Below are 26,008 nucleotides of genomic sequence, written 5' to 3'. Positions count from 1 at the left end.
CCCCCCCCCAAAAAAAAGGTAGGTTTCCAAGAACTGTTAAGTGCAATTTCACAAAACTCTGTGTTTGACTACAGTGTTCCTGACATTCAGAAGGTGAAATGTTTGAGTTGCTTTTTAGAAAGGTGATGAAACCTATTTCTGTTTAAATATTAAACACTTTTGATAGATGTGTTGAATTGTTGCTCTAATGGATATAATTACAAATAAACCAATTTTTTGTGTGTGTCCATGTTGCATCATTTAACACTGAATAATCAGGCTTCAGTTGTTCTTGATCTAATTCCCTTAGTTAAACATATGTTGCAATGTAAGATGTTAGTTATAGTTGAAAGCTAAATTAACACAAGAACAGAACAGATAGTCATTTGCTGGTTTAGGCTTTACTGCAGTGAATAGCAAAACTCCTACTGCCTTCAAAGGGAGAAGAATTTGGCCTTAGTTTCTCTAAGAAGATACGATGTAAAATATTTAATTAGTAAGCACAGATTTCACAGTTCAGTTGATCTCGTAGTCAAACATTCGTGTTTATACTTTCATGTTTTGTAATAATCTTTATTCTGTAGATGAGCAGAATTTTCAGATACATGCAATGCTATTGAGATAAGTGCATTCCTTGAACACTTAAGATATAGTTTTTGAGGCTGTAGACAGATATAGCCTAACCTGAACCTTTTGCCTCTTCTTCATGTCAGAACTTTTCATTCATCTTTTCATTCATCTTCAGCTGTTTGTATTTGCTACTCCAAACCTGTTTTAGAGTGGAAGACATACAAAGTGACAGCTGGCACTTGGAAATAAATGTACTGTTTAGCTGAGCTTGCAAAGGTTCTGTTGCTTGGGCATCTTGACTTTAGATCTAGTGATTTGTGAATGCCCTGTCCAGTCACTTTTGTATGCTGAGTAATTTGCAGGTGGCATTGAATGTGAAACCTTAAGTAGACATTGTGACAGAAAACTAGAAGCAAAAATGGTATAAAATGATGACCTGCTCCCAGTGGCAGAGTTGATAAAACGAAAATAAGAAGGTGGCTTACAGACAAAGCTTCTAGCTGTATAGAATGTGTTTATATATCTAAAACATACTGGGTTTTTAATTGGTGATTTGTAGAGGTATTGAACAATCATAGTTTAACCTGCTAATGAGATTCCTTTATGAAGTAAAAACCTACACATGCACAAAATTAACAAAAATAATGTTGAGAAACCTTGTTTGTTGCCTTAAATAAGGAATTAAGTTTTGTCCTGATGCAGCAGTTATAAGATGATAGCAGGATTAAGTGTCTAGAAACTAAAATTCTCATGAAATAAGGAGTCACTAGTTCTTACCCTGAGGTCTTGTTACATATGATATGCCACAAAGGATTCATCTTGTGCCTGTCTTTTTTACTATATTTATAAAAACACTGAGAATTAGTAAGATGCCATGAGCTCATATACCGACCTTTACACTGACAGCACTCAGATTTGCATCACTTCGCAGATGTACTTGCAGTATGTGTAAGAGATTTCACTTCGATAAAAAGCAGCTGGTTTAAACATAATCCCAGCTTGAGTTGTGATATCAATGAAACACATATTTTTAGGAAACAAGCTTGGATATTATTCAGTGCCCTGTATTAGGAGTGGTTATGTTCTGGTCTGTAGTACAGCATGGAGCTTGGATTATTCTCAAATTTACACACTTGTTCAAGAATTTCAACGCTGCATTCTGTTACCTATCATTTCATTTATCAGACTATAGTCATCAGTACCTTCATATTTCAGAATATTTTATTGTCAATCTTTTTCTATAAACACTTAATGCAACACCTCAAGTAAGTGAATATGATCATTTTCCTTCTCCATTCAGTTACTGCATATTCTAGCATGCCTTTTGTTTTCCTTATTGTTAACCTGATTATATATATATAATTTGTCCATCATTGTGGTTTCAAAGTCCTGATCATAAAACATAGTTTCTGCATTTGTGACAAACAGTATCAAAATTGACCTTAATTGTAAAATTCCATCCCCAGCATTTACTGTATTGGTTTTAAAGTGAATCATATTGACAACTAATAAAAATTCAACTGCATCATATTTTTATATAAAAATACAGTTTATAGTATTTCCGGTGACAAAAGCTATACTGACAAAATGAAGTACTCTTTCATTCTGGACTTTCAACAGTATAATAAAAATAAACCCTTTTTTCAAGCTGCAGGAAGTTGAACATGTAAATTATATTCATCTATTTATATATCATTGCACTGCTGAGACATTTAGGAACATACTTTTCCATATGTGCTTAAGATGAGGCTTTTTAAAGTTCATAAAGAATTTAAAATATTTCATGCTAACTTGTACTTTTTAAAGTTATGACTTGAATGCATTTTTAGAGGGGAGTAATTTTTTGTGAATTGATTAAATGAGGGTTGAATTCAGCAGTAAGGTTTTGGTCTTGACTTCAGTATCTGTTTTGGAATAAAATGGTGATCTTGGGTCAATATTGAGAGACTTGCTGGAGATGTAAAGAATTCTAGAGACTTCTTTATGCATCTAGGGATTTGAGTGGTTAGTGTTTCTCAAGCTGTACAGTTCCAAATGTAATTGAGCAGTTAATTTTTGTTAATTATCTAAACTTTGCCATCTGCTGGAGAGCCCTTTAGTGACATTATAATTTAGTCCAGTTGGAGTTCTATTAGAGTTTTCTGACTAGTCTGTTATGTGTTCACAAAACAAAAACCTACACACCAAACCCTGGTCAGTTTTGTTATTTAATTTTTAATTAAGCATCTGGAATGACTGTGACAAGCTTACTGTGTTATATTGTGAGATTGTTTTAAGTGCTGTGGATTTGCTTTTTCTGTATCAAACCAGGACATTTCCATGGCAATTGACACCTTCCAGCTTCCTGAATGTTTTCATGACAGAAAAATTGTGACGCCTTTTTGAATTCCATTGTCCTCATTTATCCCATGGTGATAGGTGTGGGGAGAGGTGAGGGACAATACGGGAAAAGGCAGAAAAGCAGGCAGAAAAGCTGCCACCTACAAAGAAACTACTGCATACAGCTGCTTTACCTTATGTTCCCCTGTAGTCAGAAAATACTGTTCAAGGTCCATGCTGAGCAATTCGGAGTCCAGACAACTACTTTGCATGGATACTCTGAGCTGACTTTGTTCAGTTCTAGAAGTATGGAGTGTATGGAACATAGAAGTACAGCTTTTTTGGTACACCTGGGCAAGTGCACAGTAATTGCACAGTTTGCATTGTAATTTTCTGTAAGCTGTACCTCTCATTTACTGACCTGTTATGTGAAGCCCTTGGATTTACCATACCTTTGTGCAGGTATATCTCTGAACTGTGACTGAAGCTCTGCTACATCTTAGAGCTAGCTTAATTTATATTTTCCATGTAATAGGACATATTGTATAATAATGCAAAATGATCCCCAAATGCCATGAAAGATTAAAACAGTATGAGAAAAATGCAGAGTCTTATAACTAGTTTGCTCTTTTTTCTTCAGTTTGAAAAAAAGTACGTAAAGTAAGTACTTTAAAACCACAGAAGTGATATAGTGTGAGATTTCTGACTTTAGGAAACAGTAAGGAAGTTGGAGCCATAGAAACTTGACTCTTATTAATGTAATCAGGAAACTACAACATTACTTTGTGGATTTTGTTTGTTTGTTTGTTTTTATTTTTTAGTTCTAACTGCATTATATTTTCTCATGGGAGCAGATTGCAGGAGCTGCAACTTTTGTGGTCACACATTCACTTGAAGGCCATAGCAACAGGTACACAAAATTCCCCTAAACTTAGATCTCTCCATACATTACATTTCCTTGATACATTATAGCAGTAAGATAATAAATTAATTTCAGGCATTTTTCCACACAGTGCAACATGATTGTGGCATAATGAAGAACTGGGTTTATTTGGAAGAATCCAGAGTGTGATGGATTGTTTTTCTGGGTAACTGTCAGAGCAGTGGAAAAAACATATTTATTCTTTTTTCTGCTAAAAAGCTCTGTTTAAATTTATGGAAGCCTCAGCTTTTACAGATTCCATGGTTATGAGCTTTCTTTTCTTATGAGAAATTTTGTAATGGTGTGTAAGTGAGGAATTTCATCATTTTCATCTGATGTGTACCAACAGACCCAGCTGAAGAACCAGCAGTAGTTAAACCCCTAGGAGTTTCAGACAGAGGTTATTATGCATGTGCACATCAGTTCCGTGTCTTAGCAGATACTCACGCTGACTGCAGATTCACTCTGAAGCGTCCCAGACCAAGTTAGTCATTCTGTATGTGCTATGGAGTTGGATCTGTGCATGTACCATGAGTCGAGAGAGCCAGAGTAAGAAGTCAAGGCTAAAATAAGGATTTGTTTGGAAATTTTAAGTATCCCTAGCAATAATCTATAAATACCTCTTTTGTTGATTTAAGCAACTGGTGAGCTTGTTTGGGGAAGAACAACAAGGTCCCAGAACCTTATCAGCAATACCAGTATGGTTTGCTTTTTAATTGTGTGCATGGGTGGCACAATACACACACAAAAAAATATTGTTAAGAATATAATTGAAGCCATTAAATCATTTTCCACTTGTGACTGCAGTCAATATCAAACTCAGTATGTAAAGAAATGTTTTAAGATTTCTGTAACCCGTTGTCTACATTCTGTGATGCTTTAGTGACTGTTGTATTGCCTGCTATCTAATGGAGCTGCTTCTGCACAAATGCAGAATCAGTTGGTTCACATAGCATGAGGAACAGGTGGTAAAAAATATTACATATACAACTGAAATAAGCAATGATGGGGAAACACTTGAATGCAGTATACTGTATTTGTCTCTGTTCAGTTTTCAGGAGTACTCCAAACAAAATACCCAAATTACTCTTTTTTTTTTTTTTTTTTTTTCCCCTCATGTATTTGACAAATATTTAATATTTTTATAAATGCGTCTTTCAAGAATTTCCAGTTCAATGATGAAGTGTTGACAAAAATCTCTAATTTACACACATAAATACATACCATTGTTAGTACAGCTTTTGTTAACTTTACCTGTGTTACAATATCTTTTTTTTTTTTTAGCTTTCTTATTGAAAGTAGTCCCATTAAGTGGGGATTGTTAAGGTTTTGCTAGGTTCTGCCATCACCAGTAACAGCCACTTCTGTTTTGTTCCACATCATAAACCATTTTGAGGTGGCTTGCACAGCACTAGTATTAACACACATCACAGCCTGGCATCTGTCATGGAATACAGAAATGGTGGTATCCTGTGTGGGAAGATGGGAGTTACCCCTACCTTGTTGTGCAGGCAGCTGCAGCGTTGATTCAGAACCTTGCCATTTTTTCTGTTTTTTTAGCATGTCTTAGATTTAGATGAATAATTTTACCAACCAACCAAGAAGTTTAGGTGTCTTGACTTTAGCAAAATCAGTAAAGATAAAGTTTTTAGATCTTTTGACATTTGAATTTACAAAAAAAAATAAAACTTTGAAATATGGTTATTCTTGTCCCTGTTGTCACTGTTACCTGACTGGGAGAAGAGCTTAGGAAACTACTGAAGTTGGCAAATAATGGTTTCTCTCTCTCTGGTAGATGATAGTTATTTTGCACAGTCTTTTCTTCCTTGTCACTCAGCAATTATAAACTGGTAATAAAAACTTGGTATATTGGTTTGAACTTCAGGATTTTGTGAACAAACCTAAGTATTCTCTTAGGAAAATGTTTGAAATGGAACACTGTATACTTTTTGTTGTCTCTTTTCATTTCTGGGTCTACTTTTAATAGATATTATGTATTAATCACTATATTATATTGTCTTCTATAGCATTATTATGCTATCTGCAAGAAGTCTGACAATATCGAATCCTGCGTAGTTGTTAAAAAAGCGCTGAATGATTCTTGGTAAATTCAAACCAACCAGATATGTTTGCTGGCATAGTGTATTGTGTCCTGTAACTGCAGCCTTGCTGATATTAACCAATTAACAATTCCACACTGCTAACCATTTCCACACTTCTTAGAGAATTAAGGCATTTTGGAGGACATGTAGACAGCTTATTTTAGGCGCCTCTGGCTACCTTAAATAGAGGCTTAATTGTCTTATGTATCAATAAGTGGAGGTTGCCTTTTCTGATGAGCCTTTCTAAACAATTTATGTACATGCTCTGAGTTGTCTTTTAGAGAAATGGTATTCTTTTCAAAGCTAAAATAACTGTCTAAAATAGTGTATCCAGAATATTCCTTCTTCCTGTTAAACTACAAGTCTGAATCCAGACAGAATGGGAGAGAGACTTTCTGGCATAGTTCAGTTTTGTGGATTTAAAAAAAAAAAATAAAATTGAAGAGCCATAATGCCAGATCAGTATTTTATTTCTTCCACCTGAAATGCTGTTGCCATTACCTGCTGCACTGTGATAATAAAATAGGCTAAGAACTTCAGAGAAGTATTTCTGTGCCAAATGTCAACAACTGTATATTTCTTTTTTTTACCCTGTGACTGCCACTTAGCAACATAATGTGCAGGAAGTATAAATGTTGTTCTTTCCCTTTCTGTCTCCCAAATGCAAGGGAGGGTTCAGGAAAACCACGTCATTCACAGTTGTTTTGTTTCCTGGAAATTTTTCCAGTCTGACCAAAAAAAAAAAAACCCCAAAAGACAATATAAATAAATTATTTTTCCTTGCATTCATGTGATTTTGATGATGCATGTAAATCACTCCATGAAATCCCCATTTAAGTTGGCAAAACTCTGCTGGTTGTAAATAAGAGTTGTTAGAAGGCTGTCATGTGGGTTGTGTTAGGATGTCTGATCTCTTATGCTGGAAGCTAGGAGAATTTTATTCATAATTTCGCTTTCTGAAAAAAGAGCACACTCTCGCCTGTTTTCCTTGCTTAAAAATTAATTGCAGATCGTGACTTGGAAGCTGCTGTTTTTTCTGTTCTCTGCCAAACTGAGTTACGATAGCTGATTTTCATTAGGAAAATACTGGTGATCTGCCTAAGTGTTCCTTAATTTCTTCCTATTGAAGTTAGTGAATGAAAAAGTTAAAATCTTAGCTAACTTCCCTGTAGTACCCAGTACCTAACAATAGAAAAAACAATAAATATTGCCATTTTTTTTGAAATCCTGGCACCAAGTATCTCTTGTTGCTGTCATCTCTTTGCTGTTACCTAAAATCCAGTGAGTTTGCCACTCATTAATTTCAGGATGTTTTGAATTAGTTGAAGAACAGTATCTAGGCCCTTTGGGCTCAGTTTATTGACATAGGGACATTTCTTTGTTAAATGCATTTTCTAAGGGAATTCTGCTAAGCACACTGAGTGAAAGAATCAAGACTCTCAGGGTTATACCTACTGAACTAAATGAAAAGGGGTTTTCAGAGCAGATAGACTTTAAATCCTTTGCCTACCATCTAAAAGTAGTGCCAATGTACTGTTTATCAGAAGAGAGTTTTATTTTGTAAAATTATATCTTTAGCCTATTTTTCAGAACTCAGTGATGATATTTGAAGAATTGTTTAGATACTAAAAAATTATGGTTTGGTTTAGCTGTGTTTAATATCAGAAACTGGTTAAGAGAAAACTGACTAGCAGACAGGAGAGAAAAAATAATGGTAATATTTTATTTTAATTGGATTAATTTGATTAAATTTATCAGTTCTATTTTGATTAATCCTCTGGGAGCTATGTTTCTACATGGTAGGCTGAGCAGATTGTAAAAGAGAGGCTGTCATAAAAAGTAGATTTTTAGGAGTCGGGGATCTTGGATTCTATTCTTGATTCTGTCACTGACTCACTGTGCAAGCCTCCTAAATTGCATGAGTCACTTAATGTCTCTGCCTCATTTACACTTCCTATAAAAGTGAGTAGTACTTATATCATGCCCAGTGTTTGACAGTTCCCTTTGCATCTCCTTCCCCTGTGTCATGTATAAGCCCTCAAAGTAATTTCCAGTAATGTACAAAATTTTATTTGATTTTGCCTAAACTGTCTATCCAGTTTGGGTCTGTAGATGTGACTGTCCCCAAAAAGGGGTTCAGTGAGAAATATCATTGTTGATAGTTATCGTTAAACTCTTAATATTTTATTGTTTGTTATTTAATTCATTTAATAACTTCATTCATCTACACCTAAATCCTTCTTTACTATTTTTGATGCTTATATACTGTCAAACTTATTTAAAGAATCATTTAAATTCAATCACAAAGATTTTCAGGAACTTCTAAACTGAGTAATGTATCTCCATTACTATTTCTTATTTCGCCAATTTATGTCCTAGTGTTTGTTACCCATCTGCTGCGTCACATTTAAGAACCATAGGTTCTTAAGGACTGAATCTGACTCTTTTTTTAAAAAAGCCTACAGAAATTACAGATGGACAACACAGTGATGTATTTCATTTTGGGTCACCTGCTTGTACTATTATTTCTGATGATTCCAAGAGCTTCTCTGGTGGTATTTTACAGAAATCTTAAGGAATATAAACCTTAATTTTATTTTTTGCTAAACTTCATGCCGTTTGACATGGTAACTCAAAATACTTTGAACAATTTCCTTTCCTTTAAATATTTTCAGTGTCTTTGAAGTGTTTGCAAGCTTTTCTATATACCAAATACAAGAAGTAGTGGTACATGGAAAATTAAATTATGGAAAAACACTTCTGGAGAGCTTATGGCTGAATAAACTTCATTTGAGGAAAGCTGAGATTTGTGTAGCATGGCTCAGCTGAAGAAAAACTGATAGTCAAGTAACACTTTGTTTTGTTTTTTTCTTGACTGGCAATTACTTGATCTTAGTAGGACACCCAAGACTGCATAAATATTTAATTAGAAAGGCTATGTGTGTGTGTGCATGCATTTTGTATCTAAAAATAGTTTTCTTTGAACAGGATTCAGTTTTTACTTTGCCTGCTTCACTTTTAATGCGGAGCAGAACTCCACGTGGAAAAACTGATGTCCTTTTATTGGCCAGCTAGAATTCCCCTTGCTTGGCACTGCTTCTTTTCAACTCTTCCCTAACATGTACTTCCACTTAGTCAGCAGCAATACAAGTAAATTAGTTGTGGTCATTGAGGAATAAAGAACAGATGGTTTAGAAAATGTTTTTAAAATTAGGGGTTTTTTTTTCTTTAAAAGTAGTTTTGAACTCTGCCTAATTTTTCCAACTTATTTTACTAATTATTTCCACTTACCCTTCCTTAATTCTAAGTTTAACAGAAAAATTGTGGAGTTAATATTTTTTTTTAAACCTGGTATCTAATAATGCAAGATTTTGTTCCGTAAGAATATTTTTGTCTTTCTAAAGGAAGAATTAACAGAAGAATATAGCATTGAATGAGATTGTAAACTCACATTCTGATACTACAAAAGTAATACTTCCATCAAATAAACAAAACAAAGTTTCCTCTGCTAATCAAGAATGCCGACGCACAATTATACATTAACAAGCTTTTGAGGAAAACAAGCATATGTTATCTTGTCTCTATCTAATGCTGACTTTGAATTGGTCACCAAGAGGCACACTAACATGACAAGTGAGGCAACAGTCTGAATTTACATACATACATCTTTGTAGAGTGTACAAGGTGCGTGGTAAGTGCCAACCTGCTGCCTCTAGGCACTGGTATCCTTTCTTCCCAGAACAGGACCAACAAAAGTAAAAGCTCATGCAAACTTTTTTATCCTTGGTAAGTATTGAGATCTGCTGACGTTTCTGAGGGTGATACCAGTCCATTAACCGTTGAGAGCTTCAATTTTGTACAATGTGGAGAGCTGCCCTTGAGGAACTCTACTGGATACCATCCACTTGTACTGACATTGTAAGAACAGTCAGTAGATGGTGATGTATTCACTGCCCACAGAGATGCAGTTTAGACTTAAGGATAATGGCTGAATTCCAAAAGGAAGCATCTCTAATGACATCTCTAATCTCCTGCTAACCAAGCATTAAAAAATATAAATATGAAAACAGTCTGTGAAGAGATGATATGAAGCTGGTCTGCTCTTGGGTTTTCAAAAGATACCTGGAACTTACTTTAGAGTTACAACCATGGTAGTAATAAAAGAATGATTGAGAAGATGGCCGATAACTCTAACTGTAATATACAGCACTTAAAAGGTAAACGTTTCCTAGTTTTAAAGTAGTATATGACATTTTGAAGTAGTATATTAAGCTATTTCTTCTGAAAATGGCACCTGATATAATTGCTGGACTATTTAGTTTCATAAATTTTGCATTAGCAACAATATTTCATGTGTAGCTAACCAGTACCAATAAATGTTTTCTTACTGGCATCGCCCTTCAGTATGTTTTGTTCCAATTACTGATTGATTGTTAACACAAATTTCTCCAGGTGAATTTTGGTTTTACTTATGTAACAACAGAGACTGTTGTTTTGAAAGATGAAAACAAATTGTAATATGGAGTCTGGAGACAGGGTAAGGAGTAGAATAGCAGCAACACTGACCAGTCGCAATGGTGCCAGATACTGTTACTCAAATCTCTCTGATCTTGTTCTGCCAGACATCTCACTTACCATTAGCAGCATGAGTTCTAATACAGGATATGTGCACAGATGTGTATAGTCATGGAGGTGCTGAGCAGTTTTTCAGTAGGCTGTACAGTTAAAATAGCATCTAGCAGTTCTGAAGGAACTAGGTATAGTTGAAATGTCATTTGATAAACAGTATTTTAATTATCATGAGGTAGTAACATGAAAGCAAGGTATTTGTGCCAGTGTCATATTATTGAATAATGGAATTAGCCAGCTAAGCTTGCTAGTAAGTCTGCATTCAGTGCATTGCTCTGCTTTCACTAAAACTGAGCTACTTTGTTTACTGTATATGGCTGAGGCTTGTGTGCCTTTCTGCTTCCACTGTGTTCACCTGAAGCTTTCATATCTCAGCTTTTTATCAATATTCAATTTGTCATCTTGTTTCAAATTATTAGCTCAGTGTTTGAGCAGGCTACCTGAAACGTGGCTTATACGTGCATTGTATGATGCTTGTTTCTGTACAACTTAAAAGTATGTTAAATTAAGAATGGTTTCTCATCTAGTAGTGCCAGTGTAGCAGATCTTCAGTGAGTGGGAATTTGCCCGAGACTTTTACTGCTAACATTATTGGTATCAGGCTTACACCCATAGTAGACAGCTTTTGCTTCAAAAAGTAGAAATTCCCAAGTGTGTTTTGGCAGCGTTGGGAAGGGGAGTTGTAAGTTAGATAAACTTGTAGTGTAAAGTTGTATCAAAAAAAAAAAAAAAAGTTTTTTGAAGGTTTTAAAATTCTTACAATATGGGGAAGTGTTTTGCATGGTAAGACTTGCATAAATTATGAAAAATGGGTTTAAACAAGTATTGGCAATATCCGTGCATACAGTTGTTTTCTAAGATAACAGACTTTGTTGTTTGTTAATGCAATAATGCTTGTCTCTGGGTGCTTTTCAGTAGTATATTCAAATAGATTAGTTATATGATAGAGGTACAGCATAACTCAGGGAAACGAGAAATTTGCATAGAAGCAAACTTGTAGTAGCAATGGATTTTAAAACGATTGTGGGGTTTCAGAACATAATTTTTCAGTTTTTAGTAACAGGTGGGGTAAAACATTAAAAGCGTGTATGCGTGCACTTATTAAATAAACCCATGAAGAGCTTTTAAGTGCAGAGACACCATCTGTGGCTCAAAATACCTAAGCTCTAAACATCTGGATTCCCAGAGAGTATTCCAGGAAGGTACTCCTAGATATTTACTGTGTTCTTCTGTTCATTCATTTTGCTCACTGCTGTTAATTATTACTAGGCTACATGGACTTCTGGTTTGAGGTCTCCCTGTTTCAGAGTATCCTCCATTTACATATATAATTTTTTCCCCCTATGCAGAGGGATATAAAGGCTGAATTAGCTGTTTGTATTTTTGTATGTTGCTATTATGCTGTGGCTATATGTGTTGGTATCTGATGTTGCTCTAAAACACCAGGCAACAGAGGATGATAACTTGGCCTGGCTGCCAGCTGTTACAAAGCTAGCTTTGCAAATCCCACCAACAAAATCTTGGAGAATACCATCTCTTGATGCATCTTTAGTGAAAGTCATTAGTTAAATGTCACAGCCATTACACTTTAAATATCCTCGGTGTTCCCAGTTCTTCACAGAATGTGTAGGCCTGCCTATACTACATAAATGTCCAAAGATTTATCTTGGCTAGTTACTGTCCCAACATCTCTCACATCTATGTCAACTTAACATGGGGTTGCCTAGAGTTACTCCTAAATAATGGGTAGTGTAGACCCACTAGCTGTTACTTAATTATATAGTGAATTTGTCTTCATAATGAAAATCTATATATCCAACACTGTAAAAATAACAAAGCTTGGAAAAAGCTTTCTAGTCTAAATTCCAATACTGTGTTCTTTTTGTAATTGTAGCATATCTGAGAAAAAAGCTGACCTTCCCCCTGCCCCAGAAAAATAAAGGTTTTATTTTAACTCTTCAGTGTATGGTATTAATTCATGATGGGAAGCTTTTCTGGTTACACATACAATGATTTCCTTTAGATAAACTTTTTTTTTTTTTTTTTCTTATGCATCCTTATTTGGTCTCCTTTAATAAAGTCTTAGTACTCTGTATAAAATGGTGGTACCTGGTACAGAGACTTCTAAACACCATGGCCATGTCTGTAATTGTATCAGCTAACGGCAACCACTGGCTGCATGCAAAGTAAAATGACTAAGAACAATCTAATTGTTAGATGCAACAGTGAGATAGGAAGAACTTCATAGTACTTTAGTAAGTCTCTTAAATTCTCCTTACTCATCAAAAAACTCAGTTGGCACATCATTGTTTTTGTTGGAGATTAGCATGTTTGTATTCATACGTCATATTTCAAGCATTAAGAGAATAAAAAATTATGAGATACCATACTCTAACCTTCCCTTTTCCAATTTAACTGGTTCTTAACGAAACTTGTGCAAGTAGGTTTTTACAGATGTTCTTACTCATGGTAGTGCTTGTTGTCTGTTAACTGCTTTGTTTTTCAAAGTGTGCTGGAGTGTGCACAAAATAGCTTCTCTCTGTATTGAATTTTATCCCATTAGGTGTATGTCTGTCTGTAGAAAGGCCTCAGGATTCGCTTAGCTGTTTGTAAGCTTCCTGTTACTAATTACCTCTGCTTTGCAGAATGTCTTCAAGTCCTGTAGGTTTACAGGTCTGTAGAGCTCTTGGATATTTTTGCCTTTTTATATTCACCTTTGCCAGTAAGCATGAATATTATTCTTTTTTTGAGAATATTCTGCTTGTTAGTATTTTTTTTACTGAATAATTAAGTATATACTGTATTACATGTTTGATTATTGCAGGCTATAGAATTTCCCCCTCCATGTTGTATAAAATTAATCCTTTTTGAAAGGGATTTACTAAATTGCAAGTAGAAGAGCTATTGCTTTTGTAACTTTTTCCAAAAACTTTCTGCTGCTTCACTAATAATATCGTCACAATAGCAAAATCAGCTCAGGAAGGAATGACTGTCAGAATACCACCTGACTGGCCAGCCAAGAACCGAAAGAAATGTCTGAGGAAAAACTTGGGAATGTTGGTCGGTGTGTAACACTGGCAACTGGGTTATCAAACTGGTCATCATTTCAGCAGGATTTTTTTTGTCCTTTATACTTTTCAGTTGATTCATTAGATCCTTGAACTTAACTAAAAAACAAACAAAACAAAACAAATCCTTTGAAATTCTGTTTTGTCTTCAACAGTGCCCTTAAAGATAGTCGTTTCCCCCCAATGACGAGGGATGAGCTGCCACGGCTTTTCTGCTCAGTGTCTCTACTCACTAACTTTGAAGATGTATGTGACTACATGGACTGGGAGGTAAGGATTTCGGATATCTTTTAAGAAAATTACTTTGAACCATGAACATCTATAGCAGAAGTCACACCATTTAAATTATCTGGATATATTTAATGTAGTTGTCACTGGTTTGCACGCTATATGCATAATTTTGTGCATAGATTCAAGAGATCTCTTTTGATAAAACTGTCATCACCTTAAAAGTCTGAGCCATGAAAATGGAATAAAGTTGTATTCTTGCCCACAAACTACAGAAACATGGTAGATCAGTCCATTGATTCTGGAAAGAGGATGTTCCAGTATGAACATTAGAAGTCTGATGTATGCTTCTGAAAATAGGTACTGAAAAAATTGCAATCTCAAAATAAGTTGTTTTATTTAGCCTGTGGGAGTGAGCCATTTATCTTTCCCAAAACTTCCTTTGCTTTCAGAGTGAGTGGCCTGCACAGACCCCATAAAGCCCTTATATCATGAGGCCAAATAAATCATTGCTCTTGTTTTTCTTTGCTACTTATGCATGGAGCTGAATCTATTTTAATTGTTAAGTTCTAGGAAACATGCATGCATTCTCTTCAAATAGCAGCATAAAAGAGATTAATTAGAAAATGCCGCTTTTAAAATTTTTTTCTGAGAAGGTATACTGGAGGAAGTGTTAGTCTGTATTCTTCCCAAATTATTTTGTATTAGGTACTTGCAAAAAACAAGTTAGTGGACTTAAGATGAACTTCTCAACTCAGTGTGTTGTGTTGCTCTTTAAGTCTATATGTGAGTGGACATGAAAAAAAAACATTTTGAAATTGTCATGTATGATAGCAGACACATTACAATGCCAGAGAAACAACACAAGTTATAATATTTCCCTTTAATAATGACTTAGCCCTACAAAGTATTTAGGATTTTTTAAGAGAAAAAGAGGCTTTCTGTTGTATTTACACATAACAAATATATATTGAATAGAAATTTCATCTGTTGTTAAAATGGTAAGAGGCCCTACTGTATCAGAATGGTGGTATCCATCAGTAATCTCAGCATTATTAATTTTACAGTAGCTGAAAATATATCAAAGAATTTCCTGTTCACCTTATAATGACAAGGGCTTCTTACCTTCTGATACGTAAATCTGAATGAGATGAATGTAAGTTTCCTTTGGGGTTTATCAACATTTTCACCATAATCAGAATTACTCATTTTTTATGTAATGTCGGACCAGAAATAAATCTTAGCTGAAACTGTGTGCATTCTCAACAAGAAGCTTTTTTCAGAGAAGTAGTTTGTCTTGTCACTGAGCCATTAGAGTACTTTAAACAATGTTTTCAAGTAATTGAAACTGTAGCTGGTTAATACTAAACCAAACTAGAAGTCAGAATTAAAACGGGTGGAATTTTTCTGCTTTACTAGGTTGGCTTCTGGTTGTAACCATTGTGATGTTTTCAATTTAATTCATTTATTAAAATTTATTAAAAATCAGACTATGAATACACTAAGAAAATGTCACTTAAAAGTGTGAAGTGCATAACAACAAGATAGCATTATGCTCTTTCCATGTGGTAGTCTGTAAATATTATTAGATGCTGTTTTATTCTCTCAATAATAAACTTCTAAGATGACCAAAATATTCATCCTCAAAGAGAAGCTGAAACCAAAGCCTGAGTTCAAAAATCCACTCTCCCTTGGAAAGACTGGTTTTTAACTTTGTTCTTTGGGAGACTTGTGATTCATAACTTCAATACTTGTATGAAACAAAGGAAGCTTTTACTTTCTAGGTCCTTTCTGTATCATGTTGCAGAATCCTTGAGACTTCAACAACAGTGTAAAAAATCTTAATGTAGAACTCTTGCGTAGTTCTGACTGATTTTATGGACTCTCACAATTCTTCTTATTGGAAAACCCTGACTTAGGGAAGAATGGAGGGATCAAAAATATAATTGTCATTGTGTTATCCATTTACTTAGCTGCTCTCTGCTATTTCATTTAAGATTTTTTTAATGATAGATTTTTTTAAAACCTCTAGCAGATTCCTAAGAATTCTAAGAAATGATCCCAAAGTAGATTATATGATTTGTTTTTTTTTTTTCTTCTTTCCTGTAAATTAAACATGCGCTCAAGTGACTGTATCATATATAGTTATGGATGATCCACAAGCTCTCCATGCAAAATGGGTGGGGGTGTGTGTATAAATATAAGAAAGATAAAATTTGTAATTGTTAGTCCTTAAAAGAATGATTCACTGCTGTTTGTGCCCCTGTCAGTGAGATAGCTTATGTCATTCATGTTTCTTTTAGGGGAACTGCAGTTATGCAATATTAATGGCAAAAAGACATTTCAGGATGTCTAGAGTGTAAAGGAAAGAGAGATTCTGCATGTTTTGTCTCATAGAATGTTAATTTCAGATCATCCTGAAAATCATCAGCCTGGTTAGGAGACCTTACTTCTGTAGGTATGACACTGATGAACTTTCAGCAGTTTGCTGACAGAGGTCACAGTATTTCAAAATTGATGATTTGGTCAACTCACAGTGCACTGGTGGCTTAGAGACAAGATTACTTGAAGATAACGGTTCAGGATTGTCTCCTATATCCTGAAGCAGAATGATAGATCATCTTTTATCTTACTAATGAATTATCTTCCTAAGCTACATAAATTACTGTTTCAGTTGTAAAAAGCAACGTGAGATCAGCAGCAGAAACTTCAACAAAGTAAACAGGAGATGTGAGCAAATTGACTGCTGTTAGTTCCTGTATGATTTTTCAAATTGTCCCCATTTTCACCTTTTATAAAATAACTAGGAGGAAAATACAAACCTTTAAAGCACCACTTCAATGCCATAGTTAATGAGGGTGCTTCCTCATAATTTAGCAGAATTAAATGACTTAAATAAAATATATAAATAAATATACTATATTAATATAAATCACAGGACTATTGGGAGGCAAGTCATAAAGACCAATTATTTTTAAACATAATTGATATTGATAGCAGTCATTTCTTCCCCACATAAACTCAGCTGTATCCATATTTCCATTCTCTTGGGCTCATCTTTTTACTCTGTTGTTCTACCAAGTATTTTCTTTCCTGCATAAATCTGAATTTCTGCCTCAGGATGTCTCCAGTTTTGCTGTTGATTCTTAATGCAGATATACTTCCATCTCATGTTGCACTGGGAGCTATGGTGTAGATAACAACACCCCAAAAGAAGGCACATAGAAGAGTTTGAATAGATTGCTGTGACATATAATGGCTTTGGGTCCTTTAGAAAGAACTGTTTGGTTCATGAAACTTGTAAGTCTGCCATTTGGGCAAATAAGCCTGCACTCTGAAGATCCTTTGAGTGGATTCAGATCCCAGAAATGGCATATGTGAGGTGTGATCACGTAGTGGGTCTTGCAATTCCAGCTTTGGTGCTACAGGCTCCTCCTCCGTGAGAGGCTATGGCTGCAAGGTAGGTTACAATGGCAGAGGATTTCAGGTATCCCCTGCATGCTTTTTTCCTAGAAATACCGAGGAGAAAAGCAAAGTGCCTCTACTCATTCTCTCTCTATTTCATTTTATAGCAAATGAACACCACTTTATTTTCTCATTAAATTAAGAATCTTGGAGTGTTTTACTAGAAGGTAAAGCTTGTCTTGCTAATTTAGATCCTCTCCCCATTTTTTAGTTAAAAATCATAAACCATCATGATTGTATGTAACTATAATAAGAAACTTTTTAAAAAAATTATTGTAATTCCAGTGAGGTAATGAATAACTAGAATTGACCAGCAGCTCTTCCTTAAAATACCTTGAAAGAGATCTTTGCCCTGAAGTTGCTGTTCTTCAGTGAAGTAAAATCAGAATTGTACATGCTTGCTGTGTTGATACAAAAGGCCTTTAGCCTGTGTGCACTGGTTTAAATATTAGCCTAAATGGTTGTAGCCAATAATGTTGACTGAAAGGTGGCTTTTCATTGTTGACAAAGTTAGTACATTTAAGAGTTACAGAAATTCTTTCCCTCCCACAAGTGCAGTGGCACAGCAACTCTTGCAGCTTATATTCCTTAGAAGAGAGAAGAAAGAGCCTTGATCTCAATATTTTATTCTCTTTGGACAATATTCAGAGATTTAGTGTATGTAAATAATTCATTTTAAAAAAGAATGCTTGTCATGAAGCAGAGAGCATATCTTCTGAGGAGGGTTTTGCCTCTGTTGTTAAATCGGAATGTAATATTTAAGCCCCTACTACAGATGATCAGAAAGAAGCCAGCTTATTTGTTACGGATGTGAGGCTGAAAAGCTGTAGAATTCAGCTAATTAAAAGTGGCATCAGCTTCTAATAAGTAGCAGTAATTGCTTAACCTGAAGTTTTCCATTTCCAGACAAGTTTGTCCAAGTTTGTATTTTCATAGTACTAGTTGGGTAAATAAATGGGAAAGTTACTGTTAGGTGGTTTCATAAGGAATACTATACAAGTTACAGGACAACTTTTTTGTTTGAAAATTTGAACAGAGGCAATCTATAAACAGATTGAGCTGACAAACTGTAAGTCTGTAGAAGGATTAGCTATAACCCAGAACAGACTTAATCTGCTTCGTCCTGCGGTTAAGTGAATGCTTCCACTGGTAGAACTGAGAGGCAGACAAGTGGAGTCTGTCACAGTTTAACTGACGTGCTGGCAGCAAGGATTGTGCATGGAGCAATGTTTCTGGATTTGAGTGGAGGAGAACAGCAAATAGTGAATTTAGGAACAAGTATCTGCCTTTTCCTTAACACCAAAAAAGGTGTTGCACTACTCCAGCTCTGGGGTATTGCATGTGGATTCTTTGTAACAGATTCTTTGTTAAATGCTTTAATGTATTTCTGAAAAAATTATTACAATTAATTAATCTAAAACTAATTAGTGATAATTGCATGCAGATCTCTTAGACTTCAGTGCAGTAGATAAAATTGAACACAATGATAATTTACTCCACAGTGGACTAGAAGCTGAAAGTTCAACAAAGCTTGATGTTTTAGATGCTTATCCAAATTCTGTGTTGATAGTCTAATGAGAATAATGTTCTTTCTTCCTCCCAGTGTGGTTGGAGAGTCAGTACGTACTAAGAGGAATAGATTTGCAGACTGTGTTTGGAACTTCGAATGAGAAAGTTGAACATGATAGTTGCTTGAACTTTGGTTTCGGAACAGTTTTTTTTCTTAGACTAACAAAGAGGGAGAGAGAGATGGGAGAGGTAATATGGTCAATAATCTAACAAGTGCCAGAAGCACTTGCAAAACAGTAAATGTGGTACGTGCATGTTTTCCCCCATCCCAAGGTGTATATAATTAAATGATTCATTAAAGAAAGAATGCATATGTTTGAATATGAATGTGTGTAAATACACAACAAAGTCTGAAGTCATGTTAAGGACACTTCAGAAGTAAAATAAAAAATGTAGTTTCATGCAATCCTTATATTTAGTGAAAGGTCTGTGTGTTTTAATTAATATTGTCACTGGACCTAGTTTTAGGTAGCCTCTCTTTATATCCACAAGTATTGGATACATAGTATACAATATTTCATGCTCTACAACCCTTTAGAAATATTTCTGGTGGAGGAGGTTGGGGTTTTGCCTTTCTATGTCTCTCTCCTTATCTCACTTTTCTTGCCCAATAGCAGCCATCTAAGTAGACTCCTGTCCTTTTGGGCGGCTGATAGGGCAATTGCATGGTCGTTTTTCAGCTCAGAAGGGATACCTGTATGTGTTATTTCCCTAACAAATAGTAATAGATGAGACACTATTTAAACTCCATCTGCAGAAGATTGTTTGGGGTTTTTTTCTGAACTTCACAGACAGAGGTGGTTATTCTACAAAATGTTGCCTGTAGTGTATCAGTATTTTTAGTCTATATAAAACCTGTGGCTTGGTCCTCAAAATTCTGTGCTGAGCCTGGTAGGTAAGCCAGTTACAGTCCAGCTAATGCCTTCCAAACATGTACCTATCCCTTACCTGCCATCTTAGAGAGGAATATTTTGGGAAATTTCTCAGAAGTTTCCATCAACGCAGGAACGTTGGTCTCTTGTGGAAGTCAAATTCCTAGCTGTGCCCATGCCAGTCTTAATGTGGATGATTCTTATTTTGCTTGTGTGTGGCTTCCATTTATTTAACTCGGGGCTGGTTTTGATTAACTGGAGCTAAAAAATGAAAAGCCATTTGAACTGGACTAGGTGTACTGCTTAGCTACGCAGTTGGAATTCATGCTTCACAGAATGCTATGCAACTTTCTCAACCAGAGGAATTGTGGGTACAGTTGTGTTGCCTTGCTCATTTTGCTGTACATCTTTTTCTTCTACAGGGAAGGAAAATGAGCGTAAAAGTCCATCAGAATGGTTAATGGGTAATATCCAGTGCACTGCAATTACCTACTGCTTGAATATTGCATCATATTTAATATATCACTAGTGCTTCTGGTTGGCTTCTCATGAATATTACAGGGCCACTATTATACAAAACAGTTGTGTAGAGTTTAGAATCAATATCCTGCAGAATTTGAAGGTGTGCAAAACCTAAAAATATTTGATCTTCGTGCTTAGGCAACTGAATATAGACAGTTACAAAATCACCAGCAGCAAAAACTTAGTCTGTTCTTGGAATAAACTCTGTAGTTAATTGCAGCTTCTAACACTGTTTCATTTTACTTTCAGGTCCTTTGGGTTCATAATTACATCACCTGAGTATACAGATTTGGTCTGTCTAGTGATTATATATCCATGTCATGGAAGTTAGGTTTAGGAGTGTTTGTTAAATAAATTTGCAGTGAATTAAATTTGTTAGTCTCCAAGTAAGTTTTCTTACTTGAGAAATATTAGATTTATGGGGAAAAATTGTTGAGGTCATGGCCAGCTGCAAGAGAGACTCCTCCTCCCACTTCCCCATGCTTATATATTAAGATAAAAAAGATTAAAAAATAAAGTCTTAATATTAGAAAATATGTTAATTGAACAAGTGGTAGAGGTTTGTAATATTCCTTATTTGTTTTTTGACTGTCATGCAGTTACAGTAAAATAGGTTATTACAGCATTTTCCATTAATTTTGTGTTAAAAAAAAAAAAAAAGTGCCATACCAAATAACATGATACCCTTTTAAACATAAACTATTAATTTCCACATACAGCATTGGGAACTTTGGATTTAAATGGAAATAACACCATAGTTATGTGGGCATGAAAATAATATGTCCATCTACTAATGCTTTGTGTTTACACACAGCACTCAAAAGCAACTGAAAACTTACTGGCAATGGAATATCATTTATTGCATGCCTGATTCAAGTGCATGTACTCTCAACAGAATTATTGTACCTTGAAAACGGGTGCTCAAACAATGCCCTGGAAAGCTGCCTAGCCTAATTTAATTATTTTTAAAAATCTTTTTTGGCAGTTCAACTTTATAGATGTCTGACTCGTTGGTATTAGTAATTTTGGTTTCCATACTGGCATTTTGTCATGTTAGAATACTTAGTAGCATGGAAATAGGAGTTTGAAGCTGAATGCTTTGGAATATCTCCTCTTCCTCATCATATATTAGCAAAAATGTTGAAGGCTCCAGGCTGGAGTTTGTAGTGTGACAAACCTTTCATTGTTCAGTTGTTACTTTGAACAAAATTAATGCTCTTCATTGAAACATCATCAAGATTTGCCAGCTGCTTGGTTGCCTGCAGATTATATCTGGTGACCAGGTGATTTTATCATCAGCAACATTGCTGACAGTGTCAGAAGGAGACAGTAGACTCAGTGACAGAGCAACTTTTGTATCTCAGCTGGATTTCCTTCAGACCAGAAATGAAGCTCCGTGGTGGGGAGCTGAGGACCATATTTGTGCTGCTACTGACCTTACAAGGCTATAAGGTGAACAACTTTCAAAAAGATTACGTTCAGTACCACCTCTTGAAACTCTTCACAAAACAGTATTAACCACTGAATGGTTCACATTTTGGGTTTTATCATGTTAGAAATCTCTCATATGTTTTTTTTCTTTTAATGTACTAATAGAGCTGCCAATTTCTTGCAGGTGGGTGTACATGGCATTAGAATAGAATTCATCAATGAAAAAGGATCAAAACGCACCGCCACCTACTTACCGGAGGTTGCAAAGGAGCAAGGTCATTGTTGCACTTTATTTCATATGATCTGGTGAAGAATTTAAGCATACATATAAATCTAAAATGCAATATTTGACCTTGCGCTGATGTCAGATGATGGAGCAATATTTAATTGTAAGAAGACTCTTATATAAAATGCCAATTATATGTCTGTATCAAGCCCCTTATAGGGATTCAGCAAATTGTAGCTGTTTTTTAAACAAGTCATACATGCAGTGTAGCTGTAGGAAAATAAAATATGGAGGGGTGGTACAGTGCTGTCAACCAACTTTGTGAAAATTGGCAGCTTTTAACTGTATAGTTGTTATGCTGTGATACTGGTGACATGCAGAAACTCTATTAAAGTGATGGGATGTCTGGTCAATTATCGTAACAGCTGATTTATTCCTAAATTTGCAATGATCAAGTCTTTTTTTCCATTAGGTACTTCCTGCTAGTACTTAATTCCTTGTATAAGCACTGGCTTCCTGCGTTTTGATGGATGGAAGGGAATTACTTCCAATACGAAAGTCCAAAATAATGTTGTCAAAGTCCCTTTTAATAGAGGCACAGATTTAAGTTTGTGAATTAAAAAAACCTATAGATTTTGTTGAATAGTAATCTTTTGGATTAAGCATCTGATTAGGACTACTCACTGTGGTTTTTTTCTTCCAAGTTTGACAGTGTGTCTCAATCTTACATTTTGCATTGCTGCTTTTTTTCCTTTTTCCTTTTTGTATTTGAGTTGGTCTACTAAGCAACAGGATGAAACCTTTACTGAGGATCATCTTTAATTTATATTTCTGTTTCCAAAGACTCCCTTAAAAGTTTAGAGGCTTTCCAAGCTTTTTTAAAATTGAGGAATTGGGGGGAAGTAGTGGGGTGATGTTTGTGTTTAAATTTCTAAATAGTTCTAGTAGACCATGCGTTGCAGTCTGACTCTTTAAAGTAGCCCAAACTATGCTTTTGTGGGTTTTTTATGTACCCAAAACTACCCTTTTTTTTAATAACAACAACAACAACAACAACAAAAGCAAAAGCAATGTGACTAAGGTAATTGCATCTTTTGGAAAGAATATGTCTAAGCTACTTAAAATATTAGGCTTTCTTAAATCAATAAACAGGAGTTCTGAATAGCATGCAGATTTTATTGAGAACAATAATGAATCTGTATTTTTAATTCATCACTTCTTTTTATTACCCAGCCACCTATAATATATTAGTTCTGAAATTAGAAATATCGCTGTAAAGTGATATTTATGGAGAAGTCTGTTCTCTGAAGTTTTCTCTGCACATGTTCAACTACTAATTTTAAAATTTTTTTATACAGAAATTTATTTTTTCATACTGTCAAGCCATTTATAATGTATAAAGTGATTGTGATACATGATCATACCTGAATGTTTCAGAAAAGTTTAATTTTGTATCTTGTTCCCGACCTAGGACACCTGGATATAGTGGGTTCACTTTTAAAGTATTTCATCTATGAGATAAAAATATATGTTGTTTGTAGAGTCAACTTTCTGTGTACAGAAACCCTATATGTGGTATTTGTTTCAGCTGTCTTTAAGTAAGGGAAGAACGATCTTATTTTTTATGCAGAACTCAGCAGAGCACTTTCATATCAGTAAAATACAGTACTGTATTTTTGCAACATCTATTATTACTATATTTCTCACTAATTTTTACTACTGTAATTCAACAGGATGGGACCACATTCAAACCATAGATTCCTTATTGAGGAAAGGAGGCTACAAAGCTCCGATTACTAATGAATTCAGGAAAACAATAAAGCTAACCAGGTATGCATCATGGGATACTACAGATAAGTCCCGTTTTTGTAGTACTGTGATGTGTTCATTCCTGGTAAGTGCTTATTTCAGATGGTAGTAGTAAGCTTTCCTGTATATATTAATGATTTCTTTCTTTTCACAATAGCAGTCCAGACTTTTGAGAGTATCTGTGCTTTGTGTAGGGATTAGTGGCACTAAGCAAGAAAGAAAAGGCTGTTATTAAATATCAGGCTGCATATATATCAGGGTACCTGCATGCTTTGTTCCATGACTCAGAAAAATCTTAGCAGTGTATTAGTGCTTGCTTTTTACAGTTTGTTGGTTGGCTGTAACGGACCTTCAGGGGCTGTTGTTAACAGGGATTACTTGTCAATTTGTGTTGGAGCAGATGGTGCTGCTGCAAAGACACTGAGGCCCCTCAGCACTTGTAATCTGTTCAATTCCTAAAGAAAGCCTTGCATCTTTTTTTATCTCCTATGAAATATAGGTTTCCCTTACCTTAACAGGTGTTTAGTATGCAAACTAGGTAGCTGATTTGACAGTCAGTGTGCTGGTTAAATTATGTCAGGGTGTTCTCAGGAGTGAAGACATGAATTCAGTATTTTATTTCATACTCTGTCACTCTCACACACTAGTGTATTTTGATTTGCTAATTTAATAAAATGTGTTCTTGAGGGCTTCTTAGTGGGCGGGAGCCAAAATATTTTAGAATTAGCAGCAGATATTCTGCCCATAATATTGTAGTTACATGGTGAAGCGTGGAGGAGTCTATAAGAACGCCTCTCAAACTATATTTTTATAAACTCGCAGTAGAAAATGACTGCTAAACTCTACATATCTATTTCATGCTTGGAGAAATAAGAATTTTTAAAATCTTGCATCATAAGGAAGTTAATCCTCTTCAGGGAGGTCACACTTGAAATACTATTAATACAAATAACAAAGTTAGAATCCTTTGTCCAAAACTGTTGTCCTTCCTATCTTTTATAAACGTTTAGGGGCTCACACAGACACAAGATTAGTTCTAAAAATGTTGTATATATTACTCATATTTCTGTGTCTTGATTTCTTTGGAAATTCTTTCCTCCTTAGTGCAGCTAGGTGTAAGCCAGACTTGAAAGAATTGGGTCTTAATTACGGACAAGGAAGTAATTTCAGGCATTTGAAAAGACCTGGAATCTCCTGATATGTACTTTTATAGGACAAAGACCTGAGATTTTGGTTCTTTTCAGCTTCCACATTTGTCATCTTCATTATAGCAGTAGCTTATATTTAGAGCAGATAGAAAGCAAAGCATTTCTTAGAAGATGAAATATTTTAGTATTAGAGGAATTACTTGTTCTGTGATCTTGTAGATGAAGAATAAGACTTTGTGTCTTAGTGACTGTTCAGAATTCATTCTTGTTGGAACCAGATTACTGTGGAGTAGGTGTGACTAAGGAAAACGTGCTGTTCTGGAGGTTAAATTAGGGAGGAAGGATTTACAGAATCCAGCTAAATTTTCAAATGCAGAACCCCAGTTTTCTTTTAATTTATTTCAGCTCTACACCTTGTTACCTTCTGTTCAGAAAGAATATATGGAGATAGCCGAGGGCAAGAGTAACAGTGCTGTAGTTCTTAAATGACAATTTCTGTACACTTCAGTAAATGAGGAATATATTTTTCCAAGAAACAAAAATTCTGTATAGCACACCTTTTCTTCCAGCTACATGATTTGTTTGGAGCAATGGTATCTGAGCACAAAATAAAGAAAAACAAAGAAAACCACACCTCACCCCACCACACCCCCAAAAAAAAACCCAAAACAAAAAGCCCATGCTTTTAAGTTCACAACATCCAAACTGCTAACAAAATCACTGGCCTGATAAGTGGAAAGCATAATTTTTAATGTTCGGAAGAAATTATTTCTTTTGGCTGTCTGATTTACTTGCTTAAAAACTGAGCTTCTGCTGGCATATTCTAAACAGTAGTATTAAAACAGTAACCACTTCTCTGCAACCTGTTTTAGAGCCTCATTTTAATAACTTCTTGTCATACAGTAAAAGTCTATTGGAAGAGTGGAGTAAGTGCTTTTAACTTCTTTTTCAAGTCTTTGAATTAAAGTAAATGTCCTGTGTGTGAATAAAGCTTTAAGCTGATCAGAAGTAGTCTATTGCCAGCTATCTTCACTTGAAGTTAATACCCAGTAATTCTGGCCATGTTTTGAAGAAGAGAACTGAAACATAGTGGAACTGAAAGAAGTGCACCAATTCAAGGGGTCTGGAATGCATAAGGGGACAGTAACT

The 26,008-nt window shown here is 35.1% G+C and overlaps 1 protein-coding gene across 1 annotated transcript in view; it reads left to right on the top strand.

The window, feature by feature from the left end:
• Positions 1-26,008, top strand: part of AMMECR1 (Alport syndrome, mental retardation, midface hypoplasia and elliptocytosis chromosomal region gene 1) — a 76,037-nt gene that overhangs the window by 42,868 nt on the left and 7,161 nt on the right. The window contains exons 3-5 of the mRNA XM_026848771.1: positions 13,745-13,859; positions 21,861-21,951; positions 23,636-23,732. Coding sequence (XP_026704572.1) covers positions 13,745-13,859; positions 21,861-21,951; positions 23,636-23,732 — 303 coding nt within the window. The remainder of the gene's footprint in view (positions 1-13,744; positions 13,860-21,860; positions 21,952-23,635; positions 23,733-26,008) is intronic.

This window comes from Athene cunicularia (genome assembly GCF_003259725.1).
Source record: "Athene cunicularia isolate RWA chromosome 4 unlocalized genomic scaffold, athCun1 chr4_part3, whole genome shotgun sequence".
Taxonomy (NCBI): Eukaryota; Metazoa; Chordata; class Aves; order Strigiformes; family Strigidae; genus Athene; species Athene cunicularia.
This window is presented reverse-complemented; position numbering and strand designations above follow the sequence as displayed.